The sequence below is a fragment of the Canis aureus genome, chromosome 22, assembly GCF_053574225.1.
Source record: "Canis aureus isolate CA01 chromosome 22, VMU_Caureus_v.1.0, whole genome shotgun sequence".
NCBI classification, from domain to species: Eukaryota; Metazoa; Chordata; class Mammalia; order Carnivora; family Canidae; genus Canis; species Canis aureus.
This window is the reverse complement of record NC_135632.1, coordinates 24,780,102-24,802,393: the sequence shown is the minus strand read 5'-3', so window position 1 is coordinate 24,802,393 and position 22,292 is coordinate 24,780,102. Positions and strand designations below refer to the sequence as shown.

The 22,292-nt window shown below is 38.0% G+C and overlaps 1 protein-coding gene and 2 long non-coding RNA genes across 5 annotated transcripts in view; 1 reads left to right on the top strand and 2 right to left on the bottom strand.

The window, feature by feature from the left end:
• LOC144293912 (uncharacterized) overlaps positions 1-7,403 on the bottom strand; it is a 31,196-nt gene extending 23,793 nt beyond the window's left edge. Inside the window, exon 1 of the long non-coding RNA XR_013361269.1 lies at positions 4,457-7,403. This is a non-coding gene — a long non-coding RNA (uncharacterized LOC144293912). The remainder of the gene's footprint in view (positions 1-4,456) is intronic.
• Positions 1-22,292, top strand: part of COL6A6 (collagen type VI alpha 6 chain) — a 140,637-nt gene that overhangs the window by 116,956 nt on the left and 1,389 nt on the right. For 2 of the 3 annotated variants that reach the window (XM_077865236.1, XM_077865234.1), the window contains 4 exons: positions 6,377-6,473; positions 9,233-9,904; positions 12,682-12,775; positions 21,692-22,227. In XM_077865236.1, the coding sequence (XP_077721362.1) occupies positions 6,377-6,473; positions 9,233-9,904; positions 12,682-12,775; positions 21,692-21,899 (1,071 nt within the window). In that variant the 3' untranslated portion in view covers positions 21,900-22,227. Of the gene's footprint in view, positions 1-6,376; positions 6,474-9,232; positions 9,905-12,681; positions 12,776-13,861; positions 15,429-21,691; positions 22,228-22,292 lie in introns of those variants that run through there. The other variant, XM_077865237.1, reaches the window with a different exon arrangement.
• Positions 14,405-22,285, bottom strand: LOC144293913 (uncharacterized). The gene is made up of 2 exons (XR_013361270.1): positions 18,826-22,285; positions 14,405-17,673 (listed from the first exon to the last, which is right to left on the bottom strand). It is a non-coding gene; the product is annotated as an uncharacterized LOC144293913 (long non-coding RNA).

Genomic DNA, 22,292 nt, shown 5'->3' with positions numbered 1-22,292 from the left:
CTAGAGTTTTGTTTGTTGAGAGTTTTTTAAATTACTGATTTAATTTCATTACTAGTAATCAGTCTGTTCAAACTATTTCTTCCTGCTTCAGTTTGGGGAGGTTATATGTTTCTAGGAATTTATCCATTTCTTCTAGGCTGTCCGATTTGTTGGCGTATAATTTTTCATAATATTCTCTTACAATCCTTTGTATTTCTGTAGTGTTAGTTATTTCTCCTCTTTCATTTCTGATTGTGTTTAGCCCTCTCTGTTTTTGATGAATCTGGTTTATCAATTTTGTTGATCTTTTCAAAGAACCAGCTCCTATGCCACTGACCTGTTCTATTGTGGTTTTTTTTTGTTGTTTTTTTTTTTTTTTTTTTTTTTTTAGTTTCTCTTTCATTTATTTCTGCTCTAATCTTTATTATTTCCTTCCTTCTATTAGCTTGGGTTTTGTTTTTCCTTTTCTAACTCTTTTTGATGTAGCATTAGGCTTTGAGATTTTTTTTCTTGCTTCTTGAGGTAGGCCTGTACCTACCTATAAACTTTCCTCCTAGAACTGCTTTTGCTGCATCCCAAAGAGTTTGGATTGTTGTTTCCATTTTCATTTGTCTCCATGTATTTTTCATCTCCTCTTTGATTTCTTGGTTGACCCATTCATTGTTTAGTTAGCATGTTATTTAACTTCCATGTATTTGTGCTTTTCCTGGATTTTTTCTTGTGATCAACTTCTAGTTTTATAGCATTGTGATCAGAAAAAAAAAATGCCAGGTTTGACTTCAAAATTTTTGAATTTGTTGAGACTTGATTTGTGGCGTAATACATGATCTGTTCAGAATTTGTTCAGAAGAATGTGTATTCTGCTGTTTTAGGATGGAATGTTCTGAATATATCTGTTAAATCTACCTGGTCCCATGTGTCATTCAAAGGCACTCTTTCCTTGTTGATATTTCTGTTTGGATGATCTGTCCATTGATGTAAGTGGGTTATTAAAGTCTCTTACTATTATTGTATTATAAGTGAACATTTCCTTTGTATTGTTAGTAACTACTTTAAGTATTTAGGTGCTCCCATGTTGGTTGGATAAATATTTATAATTGTTATGTCGTCTTGTTGATTTGTTTGCCTTATTATTATATAATGTCTTTTGTCTCGTTACCATTTTTCTTAGTCAAATTGTCTGATACAAGTAATGTTACCTCAGCTTTCTTTTTACATTGATTTGCATGATAAATGTTTCTTTCTTTTTACTTTCAATCTGTAGGTGTCAAATAAGCAGAACAGAGTTGAAATAGAGTCCTCATCTACAAAGTATGGAAAGTAGTACTTGCTTCCTGGAGTTGTTGTGTAAATGAAATGATGGACACCATTCCTAGGTGCCCTAGTACATAGTAAATACTCAAGAATGATAGCTTTTGCTGTAATTGCTATTACTATTATTTACCTGCTTGATGCTGAACTAAAATCTATTTAATAAAAATGACATCTAGGTTGTAAAGGAGCTGACAGTGCTATTAGTGTCATTGAACATGCAAATAAGCTGATAGACCAGGCTTAGAAAGAAAAATATACATCAGTTAGAAAAGGCTGGGCCATGTCATGCAAATGAAGCTGCTATGAAACACAGCAGTTGAAAAACTTTGTGAGTGGATATGGTTATAAACAGACTCATAATTCCTTCTGTTTATTTAAGTTTATATCACAACTACTATCAATTATTTCCATTAGGATATTGTCTCTTGTTTCATAACTAAATAAAGCCAAGGGACAATTGGGGCTATTAGTAAACACAATTTCACCACCCGCTCAAAGATATGTGCATACCCTATAACTTGAAAAAACCTATTTTGTTGGTTTAAAATCTTTTTTTTTTTTTAAGAATTTATTTATTTATTCATGACAGACAGAGAGAGGCAGAGACACAGGCAGAGGGAGAAGCAGGCTCCATGCAGGGAGCCCGATGCGGGACCCGATCCCAAGTCCCCAGGACCACACCCCGGGCTGAAGGCAGCGCTAAACCACTGGGCCACCAGGGATGCCTGGTTTAAAATCTTTCGAGTGTTAATAGCCTCACTCAGTATTCTTAGTCAAATCAGCTAGAGACACTTTGCTTCTTTCTTGAAAGAGTTTATCTCAAAAGAGCACCAATGAAGATTCAGTTTTTTGATAATGACCCTCCAAAATCTGAGCAGCATTGGCTCTAAACACCTCTTGAATAGAATTAGAGATGCAGAAAAAAGAATCAGTTGCCAAGGTTCATTTACCCAGCAAATGCTTAGCGAGCACCTTGTGTACACTGGATGATCTCCTTGGCTGTGGAGACACAAGAGTAAAGTGGAAAGCCAAAAGACTCACCCCCGTGGAGCTGCCATTAGATGGAATTAAGCAGAGTTGTCTAGAAAGGCATCAAAATAGACGCATATATACAAGCTGGCAAGAACCTGGTACTGATACTTGGCATTACAGAAGGGAAATTATGTTACCACTTCTCCTTTTGCCCTCTTTTTCTTTCTTCTATCCATTCTGTTCAGTTGTGCTTCCCTACACTTGAACTGTTGATGATTATTTCAAGAAGAGAACCAAAAAATTTAGTGACAATGAATTTTTATTTGGGGCCATATTTTAAAACCCTAATTTGTTTCATAATTATTGTGGCTTTTCTAAATCTTGATTTGTCTGAGAGTTCAGCAGTCCAGTGTGAAATTTGGGACCCATGCAGGCTCATGCAGCAGGACTTGGAAGCAGATGTTCTGACAACTGGCTCTGATTTCCCTTAGCACATGGCCTATGACCTCCCTCATGGAAATTTCTCATGAGGGTATCAAGCTGAGTGATGAAGCTATTCATCTCTTCTGAAACAGAAGGCCATTTTTGATTGGAGAAACCTCAATCTCAGCTTTGTTTTGCCACCAAGTTTCCCCCCTTAAGTGTGTTTGGTGATTGCCTCTTACTTCTAGTGTAATTTTACTTGCTGCCCATAAAGAATTTTAACTTAGAATGGGCATCCCTTTCTAATAGACCTATAAGAGGTCTCTTTTTTAGTTAGCCTTTTTTTCCTTTTATTCTGCTGTTTGCCACTACAGATGAGAGAAACATTAAGTATAATATTGACATTATAGATTATACTTGTGATTGGAGAAAGAGCTAAAATGGGTGAGGTAGAAGGCTTAATGGGGGGGCGCATGGGTGGCTCAGTGGTTGAGCATCTGCCTTTGGCTCAGGTCGTGATCCTGGGGTCCTGGGATCGAGTCCTGCATCGGGCTCCCCACAGGGAGCCTGCTTCTCCTTCTGCCTGTGTCTCTTGACTCTCTGTGTGTCTCATTAATAAACAAATAATCTTAAAAAAAAAAAAAAGACGGTGGCTTAATGGGAAACTTTGGCACTTTAACCACCCAACCTTTTTATTTTTAAAAAGAATGGTTGTTGGGACCCTGGGTGGTTCAGTGGTTGAGTGTCTGCCTTCAGCTTAGGGCATGATCCCAGGGTCCCATGATCAAGTCCTGCATCAGGCTCCCCATGGGCAGCCTGCTTTTCCCTTGGCCTATGTCTCTGCCTCTCTCTGTATGTCTCTATGAATAAATAAATAAAATATTTTAACAAAAGATTTCCTTTGTTAATAGAGAATTATCTAAAGAAAGATGATTACACGTAGTATTAATTGCATCATTTCTTGAATGCACCAATTCATAGAGCCCCATGATATTTAGAAATGAAAGAAGAGGGTATCCTCCAGAACCATTTGCTGAAGGCCTCCTGATCCATCTCTGGACTTCATAGCAATAAAAAATGAGACCTAAGAAAAGTGAACCATAGTAACCTTTTATTTTAAATCCTCAATCCACACTTTGCTTAAGGAATTTTCTGTAATATGCAAACTATAGTTGCTCCAATGATGTGTGGTGTGGTGGTCTCTAAAACCACAACTGTCAAATTCTACTGATTAGGAAATTACTTTGGTGGTGGGAGGACACAAAGAGCACAGACACCTCTGTAAACTCTCATAGTAAAGCAACACATCAGAATCAATAAAGATGATGCTTTAGATTGAAACCAATGTGTTGATACATGATGAAATGTGAAACCTAAATTATCAACTAGCTCCACCGCCAGAAATATGGAAGTTGTCACAATATAGACACGCAGAATACAAACTAGTTAACAAATGGCGGCAATCCCTGGATGACATATTCAGAACACTGCTCTAAACTAAGTCAGGACTCCCTGACACAGAACTGTGATCATAAAAGCAACTAATGCAGAGGACAGGAGGTAGGTCTTATTTGGAGAATGCAAAATTTAAACTGGAGCCTTCCACCTTCCACCCCTTCTGGGCTCACTTTCCTTATCTGTAAATGCTAGGATTGGACTATGTGGTTCCTGAGATTTCTTCTAGCTCAAACATTTTGTGATTTCCCCCCCACACATACACAACCCCTAGATCCTGATAGTTGGTAATAAGAAAGCACTTTGTACCTACCAGATGGTCTGATCCATGCTCTCTGGATTTGGCTTCCTGGTCACTCATCACAATCCAGATGAAGTGAAGGCATGATTCACTTGACACGTTGCCCAGATAACTACTGAAAGCCATTATTAATACAGACTAATTGTACTGTTGTATTCAAGAGTCAAGACTGTTTTATACAGGTCACCAAGACAATTTAAGCTAGCTTAAGTATACACATGCACATACCCCAGGAGAATTTCTCATAAAGATGCAAATATAACCCAGGTGTCCTCTGGCTCCGAGTCCAGGTAAGCAGTTTGTTTTCACTCTATGCTCACCTGGACACACGATTCAGCCTTTCTTCAAAGAATCCATTTGTACAAGGAATCAGCAATACAGATTTTACTGAAGGTAGTGAGTTACAAGAAGGGCATTGTATTCCACTGCAGAATGTCCCTATTTGTCACCACCAACCCTGTCGTGGCTCCATTGCCCTCACATCACAGCATGGTTTTTTTTTTTTTTCCCTCTTCTCTCATACCACAACAATATTCACCTTTCCTACTGTGTTTCTTCTCAGCCTTAACCAGGTACTAACCATTCTTTTCTCTACATACGTGTGCCTAGAAATCATGCCAAAAGTTTCAGTTTTCACATATTTCCTCTGAGTCTCCCCATCTAACCCATCCAGCTCATGAAGGCAATTACAGTGGTCTTCTGGGGAGGAATTCCAGTGAGCACAGATTTCTCCATCTCTTCTACACAGAATAAAAGATGGGCAGAAACAAAGATAAGCCTCAGGGAAAGCTCACACCACCTTTCCTCTTTCCCATTTCCCTCCTATTGCTCCTCAAACAGAACATGGCCAGCCAACAGCTCTATTAGTGCTTGCCATTAGAATTAGAGGAACTCACTGCCCTCAGGACCCCAGTTCTAAATTCCTGAGAGAATGGATACAATTGGCTCAGATGTCCAACCCTGGAGCAATCTGCTCTGCAGAAAGATGTAGTCCTCCCTCCCCACCTCTGACTTAAATATGGCTGTTAAAGTCCTACCTTCATGAATAAAGTATGGGAAGGATACTTCCCTGAGAAAAAGTAGCAAATGTCCCATCTCTTAGGTATTTGATAAGAGTATGCCTATAATTTTCCCTCAGCTATGAATGGATCTGTGAATCTGTTAACTGACAAGCTAATTATTCTTCATTATTTAAGGCCTCCTTATTTTCTCCCTGCTCTCTGGTCTCAAACTTCCTAGAGAGGTTATTAACAGTGGGACTGAACTGGAAGGGGTTAAGAGTTGTTCAGAGGAGAATCACCTGGATGTGGATCTGGGTCTGCAAAGCCAGCTTCCATGCCTGGTTCATAATGGGAACTCAGAATTGGTTGTAAAGTACATTTTGTGATTTCACTTGCTTCTCTGGGACTTGGGGTGTGCGTGTGTGTGTGTGTGGGGGGGGGGGGTTTCCTCCAGCCCTTTTCCTTCATGGTTTCCATGTCTGTTTTTTGATTAGTCCTCTTACCTTCCTTTGAGCTTCAACTTCCTCATCTGTAAAACAGGATGATGCACAAAAGAACAAATTCACTGGGTTGTTGAGATAGTAAATAGGAAAGTGCTTTTCATAGCACCCATCCTGTTCCAGTAAGTGTGTTTCAATTATGAACCCCTTTAATACCCACTGAATCCCTCCCTGTTAGGTAGTAGTGTGATTATCCTATTTTGTAGGTGAGGAAAAAAAGGCAAAGCAACTTGACCTACAACTAGAGGGAACACCAGGGCTTAAACCCAAGCAGGGCTCTTAGCCACCCTGCCACGCGCTATGCTTCCCTATGACCTTCTTTAGAAGGAGAAGTGTTGCACTCAAAAGATCTCAGTGCTCTGAACAATCCCGAGAGGTTCTTGCGGCCCCACCCACTAAGCTGTTCTTTCTCTTGCTTCTGCTGCTTGCAGATTGATGACACTGGCACATTCCAAGTAATAATGGTTCCATCCGGGACTGACTACGCGCCAGCATTAGAGAGACTACAGCGGTGTACTTTCTGCTATGGTAAGACCCACAGAGAGAACATAATTTGATCAGGGCTGTTAAACACACTGAGTCACCGTTGGCAGGAGTGGCTGGACTTGGCAGCAGGAGTAAGAGTGGCCTTGGGAAGATTTCCCTGGGGGCTCTGGGCTCACTTCCTCATACTGCATGGTCCACAGATGGAGCTCCAGCAAGCAGGGCTCCTCCCAGGTATCGTAGCAGGAGGATCGCATTCCAGGCCTCTACGCTTGTGCAACTTCCAGGAAACAGTAATGATTATTAGAAAAACTTAGCCTGTCTCATTGCCAAGTTTTTCATGCTGTAAAGTATATTTATGTGTCTTCTAAATCTCAAACATTCATGACTCCCAAGAAACGCTCTATAGTACAAGTGGAAATTAGTAGAATTCCATCATTTCTCATTGCAGAGAGAAATCAAAAAGATTTGCCACGCTTGTTTGTCTCTTGTGTTTTATACACAATGTATAGGCCTAGCTAGAGAAGCAGCTGTGGGTGAGTATGCTAGTAATTTGAGTGTTCCAATAATTATGAAAACACTGGAAGCCACTGTAGTCACCAGTGGGTATGATTTCTAACAGTTATCAGGCATTCATTATGTGCCATGGACTGCTCTGCTTTATGTGACATTGGTGGTAGTGCTAATGATAGTTAATATTGAAGCTATTGTGCTTATTCTGTTCCAAGCACTCTTCTCATTTTCTCATCCCATCCTTCTAATCACCCTCAGACTTTTGAACTATTACTAGCTCCACTTTATAGATGATGAAAATGAGGCTTGGAGAGGTGAGATGATTTGCCTGGACTGCACATCCACAGGAGATCCAAGAAGGCTGGCCTCACAACGCAGCCATTTATGAGTAACAGAAATGCCATTATTCTCCCTGGACTTGGTACTTGGCTTTGAACAAAATGCTTGATTCTTCTCCTCCATGTGTGTCAATGGGATGCTAATGCTTGCCATATAAGTGATCTCACAGGGAGATGGTAACTCCGAGTGAGAAGTGAGATTGCTTCGGATGCCCCTCTATTCTTTGTCTTGCCTTTGCTTGCCTCATTAGTGTCTCTCCTTTCTTCCCCTTCTCCCCGTCCCCTCAGCACAGGGTTGGTTAGGCACTAGCCCTCCACAGCTGACTGTGCTGTGAGGGGGGCTACCCAGCCCAGCCTCAGCAGGACTTTCAGACACGTCAATTACACTTGTGTGCCGGTATGTTGCACAGTGAGAAGTTGTACATGTGTGACTGGGGATAGATTTTGGCCCCATTTCTTGGCTGAAATCCTTGTTTTGTCTCCAAGGCATATAAGGAAAGATATTTTGGCTGTCATCTCCTGCAATTAAAAACCCCCACAAAATTGAGCAAATGGGCAGCCTGCTGTCTCTGGTTTTAGAAACTGCCTTGCACATAGGTGACTGTTCTGTCATCCAACCATTAAACGCGGTCATAAAGTTTTACTGAATTTCAGTAAGGGAAACATAACTTGTGCAAAGCCACATCTTTATGGAGTCCATGAGCAAGACTCAAACTTCAGTTAGGAAGTTTGCTACACCCCCAAGGATCTGCATTCTGGTTTTTAACCTTTTATCTGACTGCTTTTATTCCTGCCCATTCCAAGTACCAGCTGTCCACATGCTTGTTATTCCATTTCTCTTTCATCTCTTTAGTTTTTAAAGAGGTATTCTCAGACTTAACCATCAATTATTACTGAAAACATCAAGATTGCAGAAGTTAGCCTTGGAAGGGTCCTCTGGGCAAATCTGACCCACCCACCTAACTGTGCAAGATTGAGGCCCAGTGGTGACTTGGGCCAGAACCCAGGCATCCCGGCTCTTAGGCCACAGGGCCTCCCCACTGCCACACCACATGGCCTTATGGCTCACAATAAACCCTGACTTCATATATGGAAACTTCTAGAAACACTAGCATATGATTTGACAGAATGCTTTTACTCTCTTACCATCAGTCCCTTCTGTTAAATTAGATTGGGTGACTTTTAAAATCCTTCCATTTCCAATTTCTTTTTATTCCTCTGAATGTTCATTGTGGTCAGATTCAATGAAATTCAGTCTCTGTTTTATTACTACAAATTCTTTTGCTAAATAAGATATGCATATTTATTTAAATGACCCCATATTGTATGAAAGCCTATTAATATGCAACATTTATATTCATGTACTTAACAAACACGTATTGAGCTTTCAAGCAACCTGGAGATACAAACACAAGCGTAGTTTTGTCCTTAGTGTCCACACCCAGATGGACATGGAGTTACAAACCTTTATTTAAATTGAGGTAGAAGAATCTGTTGCTTTTTTTCACTCTTTTTAAGCATATTACTTTTCATAGTAGAACAACGTGAACCTTAATGATAAGGACCATTGGTTTAACCTGTATTTTGTCTATCTAGAGAGATCATTAGCTTTTATGTCATGATAAAGTATACTCGTATATGAAATAAACTGTCTACTTCAATCTTTATAAACTTAAAATACAGCCCAGATTAAGGTTCTGTTGAAAGCAGCCTAATTTTTAAAAGTCAAATGCCTTGGTGAATGGAATTCAAGACACCAACTACGTATAAAATCTGTACATTTTAAATATAGATACAAACCATGGACTAGGAAATAATCTGTTTTTGATATCAAAGCCTTTTAGTGACTATTTTAAGATCAAAGATTATGCAGTTTCCAAATGTTAAAATATTTGAGATGCTATCTTTTCTGTCCAGCCTGTTTTAGTAACCCTGTGTGACTTTTGTTGGCAGATGTATGCAAGCCAGACACTTTTTGCGATGAAGCCAAACCACCCCCTGCACAGTCTTACATGGATGCTGCTTTCCTTCTGGACAGCTCTCGGCATGTGCAAAGTGCTGAATTTGAAGACATGAGACACTTTTTGGGAGCACTCTTAGATCACTTTGAGATTAGCCCAGAGCCTGAGACCTCTGTCACTGGAGACCGGGTGGCCCTATTAAGCCATGCTCCCCCCAATTTCCTACCCAACACTCAGAAGAGTCCTGTTAAAACTGAGTTCAACCTTACCACCTACAATAGTAAACGCCTCATGAAGAGGCACATGGAACAATCAGTTCAACAACTAAATGGAGATGCTTTTATTGGTCATGCCTTACAGTGGACCCTGGACAATATCTTTTTAAATACACCCAACATGAGAAGAAACAAAGTCATATTTGTCATATCTGCTGGGGAAACCAATCACTTGGACAGGGAAACCTTAAAGAAAGAATCCTTAAGAGCCAAATGTCAAGGTTATGCCCTATTTGTGTTTTCCCTTGGCCCTGCTTGGAATGACAAAGAACTAGAAGATCTAGCCAGCTACCCTTTGGATCACCACTTGGTCCAGCTTGGCCGAATTCATAAACCTGATCACAGATATAGTGTGAATTTTGTGAAATCCTTTGTAAACTCAATCAGGCGTAAGTCATAAAATCTGTTCTTTCTTATACATTAAGAGTATATTTGATATTCCCAAAAGAAGAGTTGATGAACTGACATGGATTCTTGGAAACCGTTGTCTTCAAGGGTACCACAGGGTCAGAAAGGAAAATTTGTAATGATAGATGGTGAAGAGAGGAAACCTCTGATTCCTAGCATTTAATTTTCTGGCTCATCTTTTTTATGCCTCTAGTTCCTATGGAGAAGCAATCATAACAAGCAGCTGCTCACACATCTGTCTGCATAGAGCAATATAGTCTGTTATAAAGCAGAAATCCTTGCCACGTTATATTAACACACTGCCTTTCGATGGAAAGCTTCATCAGTTAACATACCAAAAGAGAAAGCCAAAGAAAAATTTAACAATTCTTGGCTTTGCTTTTTTATAAGTTCCAAAAGCAGAGTTTGAGATATTAGGAGATACCATTTTACCTGTCAGGATGAAAGATACATCCTTGCAAAATTTTCTCAGCCTTGTTAATGACTTTTTATGATTCCAGCAATTAATGTAATTGGTGCTCATAAAAAAGAAACATAGGCTGTATTTCTTAGAATAATTTTGCCTTGAAGTATGCAATTCACTTTGCATGCAATGGAATGGGTAAAAAGAAGCCATATCCTACTATTACTCTGGAGGTTGAAAAGTAGCCCGATTTCTGAACATTTGCATGGTGAATGAACCCTTAGAGTTCAGATAAAGAAAAGTGAATACACAGGCTAAAGAACAACCAATGTAGCTTATGGGAGAGTCTGAATGCATCTCAAATTTGTCCCTGACATTACACAGTGAGACAAGTTAAGGCTGCAAAGACAGACTAGTCACTATAGGTGAGGTCTAAGGAGCCTGGGGAAATTGTTTGATAGTACCAATGTCATGTCCTGTGATTCTCCAAATGTGAGTCTAGGACCTACATCATCAGCATCACCTGGGAGCACATGAAAAAATTCAGAATTTCAGGCTCTACTCCAGAAATTCTGAACCAGAATCTTCATTTTAATCAAATTTCCAGGTGATTCATATTCACATTATAGTTTGAGAAACACTGGAGCAACAAGCTCCTAGAACAAAATTTGGGTGGATATGTTTTGGAATAAGAAATCAGAAAGAGGATCTAGAAAAAAGATGTCAGGAAGCGTTCTGGAAAAAAAAGTAACTACAAGGCACTTGTAAGGGTAAAACAAGAACACACTGAAAGACTGAGAAACTTGTCAAGAAACATTCCTTATGAGGCAAAAAAATACTGAAAGAATATTTAAGATGGAATTTCCTTCCTTACTCCCCCAAAACTCTTCATGGCATTTCATAGTAATTAGTCAAAGTATAGGATTAGATAATGACACCCACTACCAACCCAGGGAAAGGAAAAAAACATTTTTAGAATTACGTGGGGTAGATGAGAGATACATAAGGTGCTTTCAGAAAACAATTATACACTATTTTTCTAGAACCTGAGTATTTAGAAATCTATCTTTAGAATACAGCTGTAAAAGCAGATGTTGAAAAAGGGTTGACATAATCATAGAGCAAGCCCACAGACTCATACTCATTCAACATCAACACATATGTATCAGGCATCTACTCCGAGCCACTCACAGTTCAGGTGTGGGGGTATCTTTTAAGATTTTATTTATTTTAGAGAGCACAAGCTTAGTAGGGTTGGGGGAACTAAGGGGGATAGAAAGAAATCTCAAGCAGACTCTGCACTGCACATGGGGTCCAACCCAGGGCTCAATCTCAAGACCCTGAGATCATGACCTGAGCAGAATGGGGCGTCAGATGCTTAACCGAGCCACCCAGGTGCCCCAGGGTGTGGGGGTATTAAGGAATGACCAAAACAGACATTGTCACTGCCCTCCTGGATATCCTAGTTCAGGTCCCTCTCTGACTGTTATTTAACACCATGCTGTGACAGAGGTGGCCATTAAGACCAGTCCACATCAGAAACAATACATTTTCTAAGAGAAACAAAATCAACAAACAACCTGATGCAGATAAAAAAAATTAAAAATAAAGTGTACAACATCACAGTCTTGGGTCATTCAGTCTAGAACTACAGTCTAGTGCAACAGGAATTTTAGAGAGGGTGCTCTATCACAACCCAGGACAAACTTGCTACTTACAATGACCCTTGATCACCAAGGAAGAGATTTAATTGCATTTACCAAGTCTGTTCAGTTTAAGGCTTCAAGGAAATAAATAATACATTTTTTTAAAGTTTCTCATCAATAATGGCTTTTAAATGTTTAAATTGTGTGGGAAGAGGCATGGTTTGTTATTTTAAAAAATTTATATACTTCCAAATGAAGTGAGCCACTAATGAATTAAACCCAAGATGGCACTATTGTTACTGTTGTTAATGATACAGAAACCATAAAGGGAATATTCCTTTCCCTTTGCATTTTGATATTACAAAGGAGAAAATAAAAAATAACCAGTCTAAATAGTTCATGTCAATTAAAGATCAGACTTTTAGGACTGGCTCATAGTATCTCCTCTAATGTTGACGAACTTTAGCAGCTCAAGGCATCTTATTAAAAAGTAAGTTGAATGTTCCTCATATAAATTCAGCAGAGATGTATTTTCTAAACTCAGTTTTAGAGACTTCCCTGAACAACCTGCTTTCATCTCATATGGCTACCTTAGTTGGTATCTTCCTTTGATGAATATCAAAAAAAGTGTTACTTTGCATACAGAACAGATTGTTGTAATGTTAATAGCCATGAATTAGAGACTCATCACAGATTTTTCTCTTCCTAGGTGCAATCAACAAATATCCACCAATAAGCTTCAAAATGAAGTGCAATAGACTCACCTCTACAGATGTGAAGCAGCCTCCACGGCAGTGGAGAAGGTAAATAGTGTGGCCCCCTTTCTTCTTATTCTCTGTAATTGTTTCCTCCTCCTTTTCTTTCTCTTCCTCTTCATCCTATTTGGACAAAATCTATTGCTACATGCTATTAAAATATAATGTGAGGGAATAAGAGATAATCAAAAATGACTAGGTTGATCTGAAAAACCACCAGAATTTTTTAAAAGTGGAAAATCGAAATGTAGAAATAAAACAACCAATGGGACACTTCAGTGGCAATGAGCATACTTAATGACCAGATAGTTGTTTCTAAATATCATTCCCCACTCAAAGGAACCAGGGTTTCTTGGAGAAATAGCTCATTCTAGACTGTAGCAGGCAAAGTACAATATGACTCTCAAATATTTATAATGCAAGAAAGTAGTCAAAAACTAGCAGTGTCATGTCAAAAAGACAAAAAAGCTATCTTGAAAAGATTCCCACTGGCCCAATTTTGTACAGTTTGACATCAGAAAGAAAAATGGTAATGGAATATAACAGAATGAATTTTCAAAATCCACAAGTCTATATAGAGATCAGAAAAGGATGAGGGTAGTAAAAGCTCTTTTTTATAGAAGTATGAAGGCTAATAAATATAAAAGAAAATGGTAGAATTTTAAAAATCACCAATTTGTGGGGTGCCTTGGTGATGTAATTGGTTAAATGTCCAGCTCTTGGTTTCAGTTTAGGTCGTGTCTCAGAGTTGTGAGATCAAGCCCCACATTGGGCTCTGTGTTCAGCACAGAGTCTGCTTAGGAATCTCTTTCCTTCTTCCTCTGACTCTCCTGTTCATGCATGTTCTCTCTTGCTCATGAATAAATAAATCTTTTTAAAAATCACCAATTTGCAATCTCTAGTGTAATAACAGAGTCAGACAAGAATCAAGGAATGCTAAAATGACTGGGTGACAGGTCGTTTGGGTACAGGGTCCCAGAGCCATTCACATATTACTAACTTATTAATTATGAAGAAAGGAAATCTGCATGTACATGCCAAGATCTGGTAGTTCCCACTGTGTCCAAGATTTGACATTATGTGCTTCATAGGTGATACAGGGGGTGATATAACACCTATGTGAGATTCTTGCAGGTAATGTTTGACCCAAGTCTCATAATGAGGAAACCATTAGCCAATTCCAGAATGTGGATTTCTTCAGAACAGCAGACCTAGTCAGAGGTTTCAAGAGGCTGTCATGAGCTGCAAGGAGTTGTAATATTCTAAAATGGAAGAGATAAGGAATCATAACCATCAAACATAATGGTGTGAACCTTGACTGGATCCCATGCCAGAAGAAAATCTCATATAAATGACATCTGGTGGACAGCAGGGGAAATTGAGTATGAATAATACATCAGATGGTATTATTGATTCATGTGGATTTCCTTATGTGTAGTAATAATATCATGTTCATATGAGAGAATGTTTTTGTTCTTGAGATAGGTATGTTGAAGTATTTAAAGGTAACATGTATAATGTCTGCAGTCTGTTTTCAGGTGGTTTTCCTAAAAGGAAATAGGATGGGTTTTGTGTGTGTGTGCACATATATGAGTGTCTATGCATATATGGATATGTGTATGCATATATGTGTGTGTATACACAGAGTAACAAAATGGTAACATTTGGAAAACCAAATAGGTGAAAAGTATACAGGTATTTATTTATTCATGGTTCTGTTCTTTACAATATTCTGTGAATTAAAAAAACTTCTAAAACTCAGTGGATGAATTAAACAGAATAACAGACACATCTAAAGAGATACATAATGAACTAGAAAATAAAGCTGAAGAAATCACTGGGCATACAGAGAAGATAAATATAAGTTTAGAGACATGATAGAATGGAAAGATCTATATCAAATTGGAATTCTTGAAATCAGATAAAATAAAAATAATTAATGAGGTAATATTTAAATACATCAAGAGATGATCATTTTCAAGAACTTATGAAAGATATGAATTAAAAGATGATGAAAAGATATAATGGGTAGGATAAATAAAAAGAAAGCAACAGACATGGCTTAGGGGAACACAGACACCAAGCCAAAGAAAAAAAGCAACCTCATAGAGATTATCTACAAAGAAACTACAATTAGCTGGATTATCAGTAGCAATAGTGGAAGTCACAAAACTGTTAAGAACTTTTAAAGTGGGATCCCTGGGTGGCGCAGCGGTTTGGCGCCTGCCTTTGGCCCAGGGCGCGATCCTGGAGACCCGGGATCGAATCCCACATCGGGCTCCTGGTGCATGGAGCCTGCTTCTCCCTCTGCCTATGTCTCCGCCTCTCTCTCTCTCTGTGTGTGTGACTATCATAAATAAATAAAAAAAAAATTAAAAAAAAAAAACTTTTAAAGTAATGGAAGAACATTTTATCTTAGAAAAACTGTCTTTAAAAAGTGGTAAAACAAAGATAATTAGCATAAACAAAAAACAACAGTTCACCACAAAGACTTTTGCTACAGATACTTCTAAACTATGTACTTCGCTGAGTGAAATAAGTCAATCGGAGAAGGACAAACATATGTTCTCATTCATTTGGGGAATATAAATAATAGTGAAAGGGAATATAAGGGAAGGGAGAAGAAATGTGTGGGAAATATCAGAAAGGGAGACAGAACGTAAAGACTGCTAACTCTGGGAAACGAACTAGGGGTGGTAGAAGGGGAGGAGGGAGGGGGGTGGGAGTGAATGGGTGACGGGCACTGGGGGTTATTCTGTATGTTGGTAAATTGAACACCAATAAAAAATAAATTAAAAAAATGAAAAAAAAATAAAAAAATAATAAAAAATAAACTATGTACTTCAAGGAAAATAAAAATGACCACAGAAGGAAGAGCTGAGATGCAACACTAATAAATGATCAATATTTGACAACATTTAGCAAATCAAATATTAGATTTTTAAGTAATATCTAATTTGTACAGTTACAAAAAACCTACTTGTTAATAAAGATATGAAAATAAAATATTGGCACTTGGTTTAACAGAAAAAAACAGACTATACATATTAACAAATATTATTTAAACTTGAGAAAATGTATCGGACAACAAAATCATCTTTTGTTATTAAAAAAAATGAATTGGAGCCTTAAGGGTAAAAAAGAGTGGCATTGAAAAACTAGATAGTAATAATAAAGGTCATGGGGAAGTAAGTGGAGTTAAGGGCCCTAGGAACTTGAATTGTTTGGGCTGGCAGTTAGGCTACTGAAAGACTTTAGACTCTCTTAAAAATGCATTTGAAATTGTGATGGCACCTGTGAAAAAGAAAAATGGAAAGTGGCTAACTACCAAAAATATAGTGAGGGAAAATGGAATAAAAACAAACAACAACACAAATATATTTTTAAAATAAAAAGGCAAGAAAGAAAGGAGGGGGAGAAGGACCAGCAGAAGGCAAAAAGTAAAACAGCAGAATCAAATCCATTTAAATATATCAGGAGTCATGATAAACACAGATTAAAAAACATGCCAGTTACAGAGATGGATGAACTTAAGAAACAAAACAAAATCCAGCTATAACTTGCTTTCAATTAGACACAGGCACAAAATGAGGACATGGAAAAGTTGAAAGTAAAATTATGGAAAAAAGACAACAGGTAAAATTTTTTATCTGGAAATTTAATATATACTGCTCTATGTAGATGATATATACAAACCTAGTAACCAGAAAAAATGAAGCTAGAATATAGCATATTAATATCAAGTAAAATATTCTTTTTAACAAAACCATTTTGTAGGAATAAAAAGCTACTACATGATGCATAGTGTTCAATTCAGGAAAAAGATATAACACTTCTAAATTTCTAAGACAGTAATAAAATAAAATACAAAGTGGAAATCAAAAAACAAGGAGAAATTGCCATTTAACTATCATTAGAGTTGGAAATTTCAGTACATCAGTTTGAATACTGATCTGTCAAGCAGACAAAAATGAGTAAAGATATTGAAGATTCAATCATAAGTAACAAACGATTAAAAGGCTCATTTAGAATCCTGCATAGAAAAATGAGACATTCTTCTGAAGAACACATGTAACATTAACAACTAGTTGAATCAAGGTGGAGAGTTCAGTAGATGTTCATTGTGCAATTTTTAACTTATCAAGCAGTTGTCAACAAAACTCTAAGAACTAGTGTCATAAAATCCATATTGTATGATCAGAATTCAATTATGTTAGAAATTAATAAAGATGTTATTTTTAAAGTCCATGCATCTTTAAAATCACATTTCTAAATAAGAAAAAAATTATAATGAAAATTTTTAAATACAACTGTATAAGATGTTATATGTCAAAACTTGTGGGATATGTCAGAAGTCAAAAATTTAGGAAACTTTATAAGTCTTAATTCTTGTGTTAGGGAAAATTTTAAAACTCTAAAAGCTGATGAGCTAAACATTGCTTAAGGTGTTATAGAAAAAGAAAAAATATATGTACCCTAAGAAAGGAATAAGAGTAGAACTTAATATTTTTTAATTAAGATATTTCTAAGAGTATCAACAAAGGCAAACTTTTTTTAAAATTTAATAATATACATATATATTTTTTGCATGCATGAACATCACATTTTTTAGAATTAGAAATAATTGCAGTTAAGAGATTGGTTCAGTGGAAAATCATGCTGTACTACCACACACACATGTGCGCTCACCTCACATCTGAGTGAAATCAAATGTGTACCAGCCCCACAGGAATCAGTTAGGCAAATGCCTTGGATAGTGTGTGCCTACTTTTAGTGTGCAGTGTCTGCATGTCTATGTGGTGATCAGGGCCAGAGAGAAGCACTCTCGATCCAGATCCCCCAGCTCCAGAAGCTCTGCGAAGCCTCTGCCTCAAATCTCCTTACCTCCTGGGGAAGCAGGGAACTGTCCAGCAGCAAATGCTTCCTGAACTCAGGCCTAAAACAGGCTTGGAAAAAATAAAAAATAAAAAATAAATAAATAAAACAGGCTTGGGCGGTCAGTCCACAAGGAGCAGGGCTCCCCCTGCTGCAGGTGTCCCGGCAGCATGGAAAAGAGCTTACCATTTGCATTTGCACTGGGCTCCACATATTATGTAGCTGGCCATAAGTGCCAAAGGCCAGTCTATACAAATGAGAAGGCGTTTTTGGAAACCATTCCTACCATGCGTTTTGCTTAAAGATCAGTATGAGTGGAGGGGATTCACAGTATTTTTGGGCAGGATGTTTCTTCCCCTTCTTCACATTGCCCTAAATATACTTGAGGCTCCGTTTCTCCTATGCTTTTGAAATGGGGAAATGATGGGAAGTGGCTCAGACATCAGGAACTGGGACATGAAATCCATACCACTGTTGGTAAACTCCCTGATGATGCCTTAACCTAGGACACCCCAGGCCTTCTCTAAGTTACCAAAGACCATAATAAAAGGTAACAAGCCACACAGCTGTTTCTGAAACTCCCTGCCTGAGCCTTTCAAGAGAAGTGAGGCAGAATTGAGCACATAATTGAGGGAGCTGAGACTGCCTGCTAGGTAAGATGCCTGGTCATAAAGATGACTTGCCAGGTCTCAGAATGACTTGCATAATAATTAGATCATTCTACTGTGAGGTTTTGAGAAATACAGGTAGAAGCTGGTTCTTACCAGATGGTAAAGAAAGGAACTGAACAAAAGCAACAAAGGAGACAGATGGCCAATAAGGGTGAGAATGTAGGGCAGCCTCTTTGTAAGCACTTTGATCGGCTCAGAGACAATAAAAGACAGAAAGCCACCTGCTTATTGCTTCATCCAGTCAGGGAAGCTCTTAGGCCAGATTTGAAAGCCGTAACAGATCAGAGCCAGAAAAATCAAATTGTAAAAAATGGACATAGTCACCAATGCCATATTAATAATATATCTGTTGTAATTCTACCTTCCAAAGTATGTTTTCTAGACCCACAAAATACGTATTAAAAAGAACTCTCAAAATAGAAGCAATCTTATTTGCATTTTCTACTCCAGTACACTCAGTCAACTAGTAAATGCAGCATAGCTGACTCCTGATCATCTACATAGATGGAGGAATCTGTGATCACAGAAACTGAAATTTACAGTTCCACCCACCTCATTTTGTCTAGCTGCCATCTTTCCACAAGCTTTACTGGAGCTGGGCACAAGATGTGAAATGATCAGCTATATTTCATTCCTGTTTCTTTATCTTGACTACCTATTGTTGGAGTTACCAATCAGTAAAGAAGTATCTCAATAGTATGGAATAAAATGAAAAACAGATATTCTAAATTCTTCCCAAACAGGGTAATTAAATGATTCTTACCAAATGTTTATCAAATACAAGCTCCTGTGTATAGTGAAAAAAAGTTCAGAGATACAGTATTTATTATGTTTAACCCTTTTGAGAGTAAAATATTCCAAGGGAGGTAGAGGATAGCGATGTCATGCTATAGAAGCACTTAGCTATTTAACAGCTTTTTCTCAACAAAGAGGGACGAAGAAAACAAAGATAACTAAACTTACCATAAAAAGGATTCAATGGAAAGAGGGAAGTTGGGAGAGGGGTGAAGAGACTAGTATAGATCAAATAAACCCAAGACATGAAAACAGTGTGGTCCAGAGTCAAAAAAAGAATACATTCTCTATGATTGGTAGAGTCATGTTCTGTGCCTATAGACAACTACGACTTTGGAGAATTTGAGCTCCTAATATTTAGTTCTGGAAATAAGAAAACAGAAGAGTAAAAATGGGAGTGTAAATGGTATTTACGCTGAAATTTAGCTTTTTTGGTAGCTAGGAGGTTTGTTGACCAACTTGGCATATTCCTGACAGCACTGATGGAAGTGAATGGAGATACACTTTAGGATTTGAGTTTCAGAAGCCCAGATATATAGTATATAACGGCATGTTTTTTTCTTGGTTTGATGTCTCCTTTGCCTCTATCTCTCATTACAGAGGCAAGAGGAATACGTGGAGTGTGTGTGCACATATGCATGCATGACATGTTCATGAGAGAAGTGAAATAATTTTAAATTCTTTCTCTTTCACTTATTTTCTAAGTATTTTTGTTTTCATGAGAGACCATTTAAAGCTGGTGAAAGAAGAAAAATCCAAATATGAAGAAATGAATCGTAGTGAATACTGGCACTATTTTCCTAAAGTCAATGTTTGAGTTCTCTTGACTCTTCCCTTGACCACAATTCAGCAAATTTTCGAGGTTATCAGTATTGATAAATCTTCTGTCACCAGGTTCTCACACATTCATTCTAAAAATATTTACAAAAAGCTTGTGTGCCAACCTCCTCATACTTTATCTGTCCAACCAACCCCAGGCCATCTGCTTTCCTGTGATTCTGCACCCATATCTAGATACTTCCAACTAAATATCTTGATGGTTGCAGTGCCTGGGTGCCTCAGTTCAAAGTCTGCCTTCGGCTCAGGTCATAAGCCCACATCAGACTCCCTGCTCCATGGGGAGTCAGACTCTTCCTCTCCCTTTGCCTTTCCCATGCTGCTCATGCTTGCTCTCTTGCATACTCTCAGATAGATAGATGATAGATATGTCTATATCTACAGATATTGATATATATCTTGATGGTTTTCCGTGGTGTCCTAAATAAAAAAAAAAAAAAATTCAATGGAAGTAACACCAAGATCTTGGTATCAGAGAGTTGGGTTATTTTTTTTTTTTTATTGTCCAACTTGCCAACATTTAGCATAACACCCAGTGCTCATCCCGCCAAGTGTCCCCCTCAGTGCCCATCACCCAGAGAGTTGGGTTATAGTCTGTTCTGTCCCTGACATTCACCTTTACATGCAGTTTCCTCATCTAACCGAATGTCATAGTTAGTCTAGGGGATTTCGAATGTTCCGAAATTCCACATTTGAATGGAATATAAGAATGCTTATGGACCTAAAGCTTTTTCTACCACCTCCCTCTAAAATAAGCTTATCTGAAATGGCTCCCCCCTTCCTGTGCTAACACAGTAACCACTAGCTTTCAATCAAATGAAGTTATAAACTCAGTTCCTTACACTAACTATATTGCAAATGCTCAAAAGATATACGTGGCTAGTGACTGCCATACTGACTGGTGAAGATTATAGGACATTTCCACCAGCAGTTTGAGCAGTCAGAACTTCCAGTCAGTACTTGGCTTCTACAATTCCTTAGCCTGTCAATCTGACCAATGATGGCCTTTCAGAATCTGACCCTAGCTATCCTTTACTGTGGAGTTATTCATGACCCCCAAGCTCTTTATGTGCCTGCAGACTGGGTGTTATTTCTATGTCCCCCACTGGCTGTAACACAGTGCCTTCCATAGACAGTCAACATTTGGATGGATGGATATATGAACAGGTGGAAGGAAGGAAGAATGGATGAGTGGGAGGGAGGGAAGAAAGGAGTGGCATTCATTCAGGTTTTCATTAGATAAATGTTTATTGAGTATCTACTATGCTCTCCTAAGGTTCCTGGGATTGCTACGATTACCAGATATGGTCTTGTGAAATTTTCTGTCAGGGAGGGCAGAATAGAGGAAAACAGATCACAAAGAAGTTTATAAGTAAATAAAAATTCAGACAGTGATAGGTTATTAAACAAATGAGCATATTGTGCTGAGCAACCAGGAGACTGGAGACTGGGAAAATTATAGATATAGCAGTCTAATGAGGTACTCTTTGACCTCCAATCTGAATAATGAGAAGAAGCCAGCCATATGAAGTTGGGAGTGGAACATGCTTCATGAAGAAGGAACTTCTCTGTGGAAATTATTTTGCATACTTTAACAAGATGTCTGAGTCTCAGCTTCAGATTTATCTGCCCAGTATAAATCTCCAGTTTAAAAGTCTTAATAAAATTACCCTGAAGGAAGGATGCAACAAGAAATGTGGACATTTAGGAAGAAAGAATTAATATAGTCTATTAAAGTGAAAATGGCATTTATCTTCTGTGATGTTTCTCTTCTTTTGTTGTACAGCTTTGTTCCTGGACCACATAAAACTGCCCTCAAAGAAGATGCATTACAGAAGGCAAAGTTCTTTCAAGATAAAAAATATCTTTCAAGAGTAGCAAGAGGCAGCAGAGATATTATTCGAAATCTTACCAGAAACACATTCCATACCTTTAAAAATGGAAAAAAGGTGATAAAAACTGCTCCAAAACAACATGATAAAGCAAGTGCTTGAAGAATTTAGCTTTAGGAAGCATGGTATCTGGATTTAAGTAACTAAATTCACTGCTATAACTATGGGCAACTTTTATCTGGATATCCATCAATATCCAGTTGGGCCGCTTTGGAGGGCTGGACAAAGCACAGATTATAGATTATCAGGCAGTTTTGACCCCTTGCACTCATTGATATTAAAATTGATCTTGTCTATTTCTTTGAGCACTTCTGATATCTCCAGCACTCTGACACATTCAAGAACTGTTATCATTAAAACATGGAAGAATGAAAGAAGTGTTTTGAAAAGTGGAGATATAATCTAATATCTCTAATGGAGATATCTGAAGGTAAATTTTAAATAGTATATACATGAGCCAATGCTAATTCTTTTGATTTAAGTCTGTAAACAGCA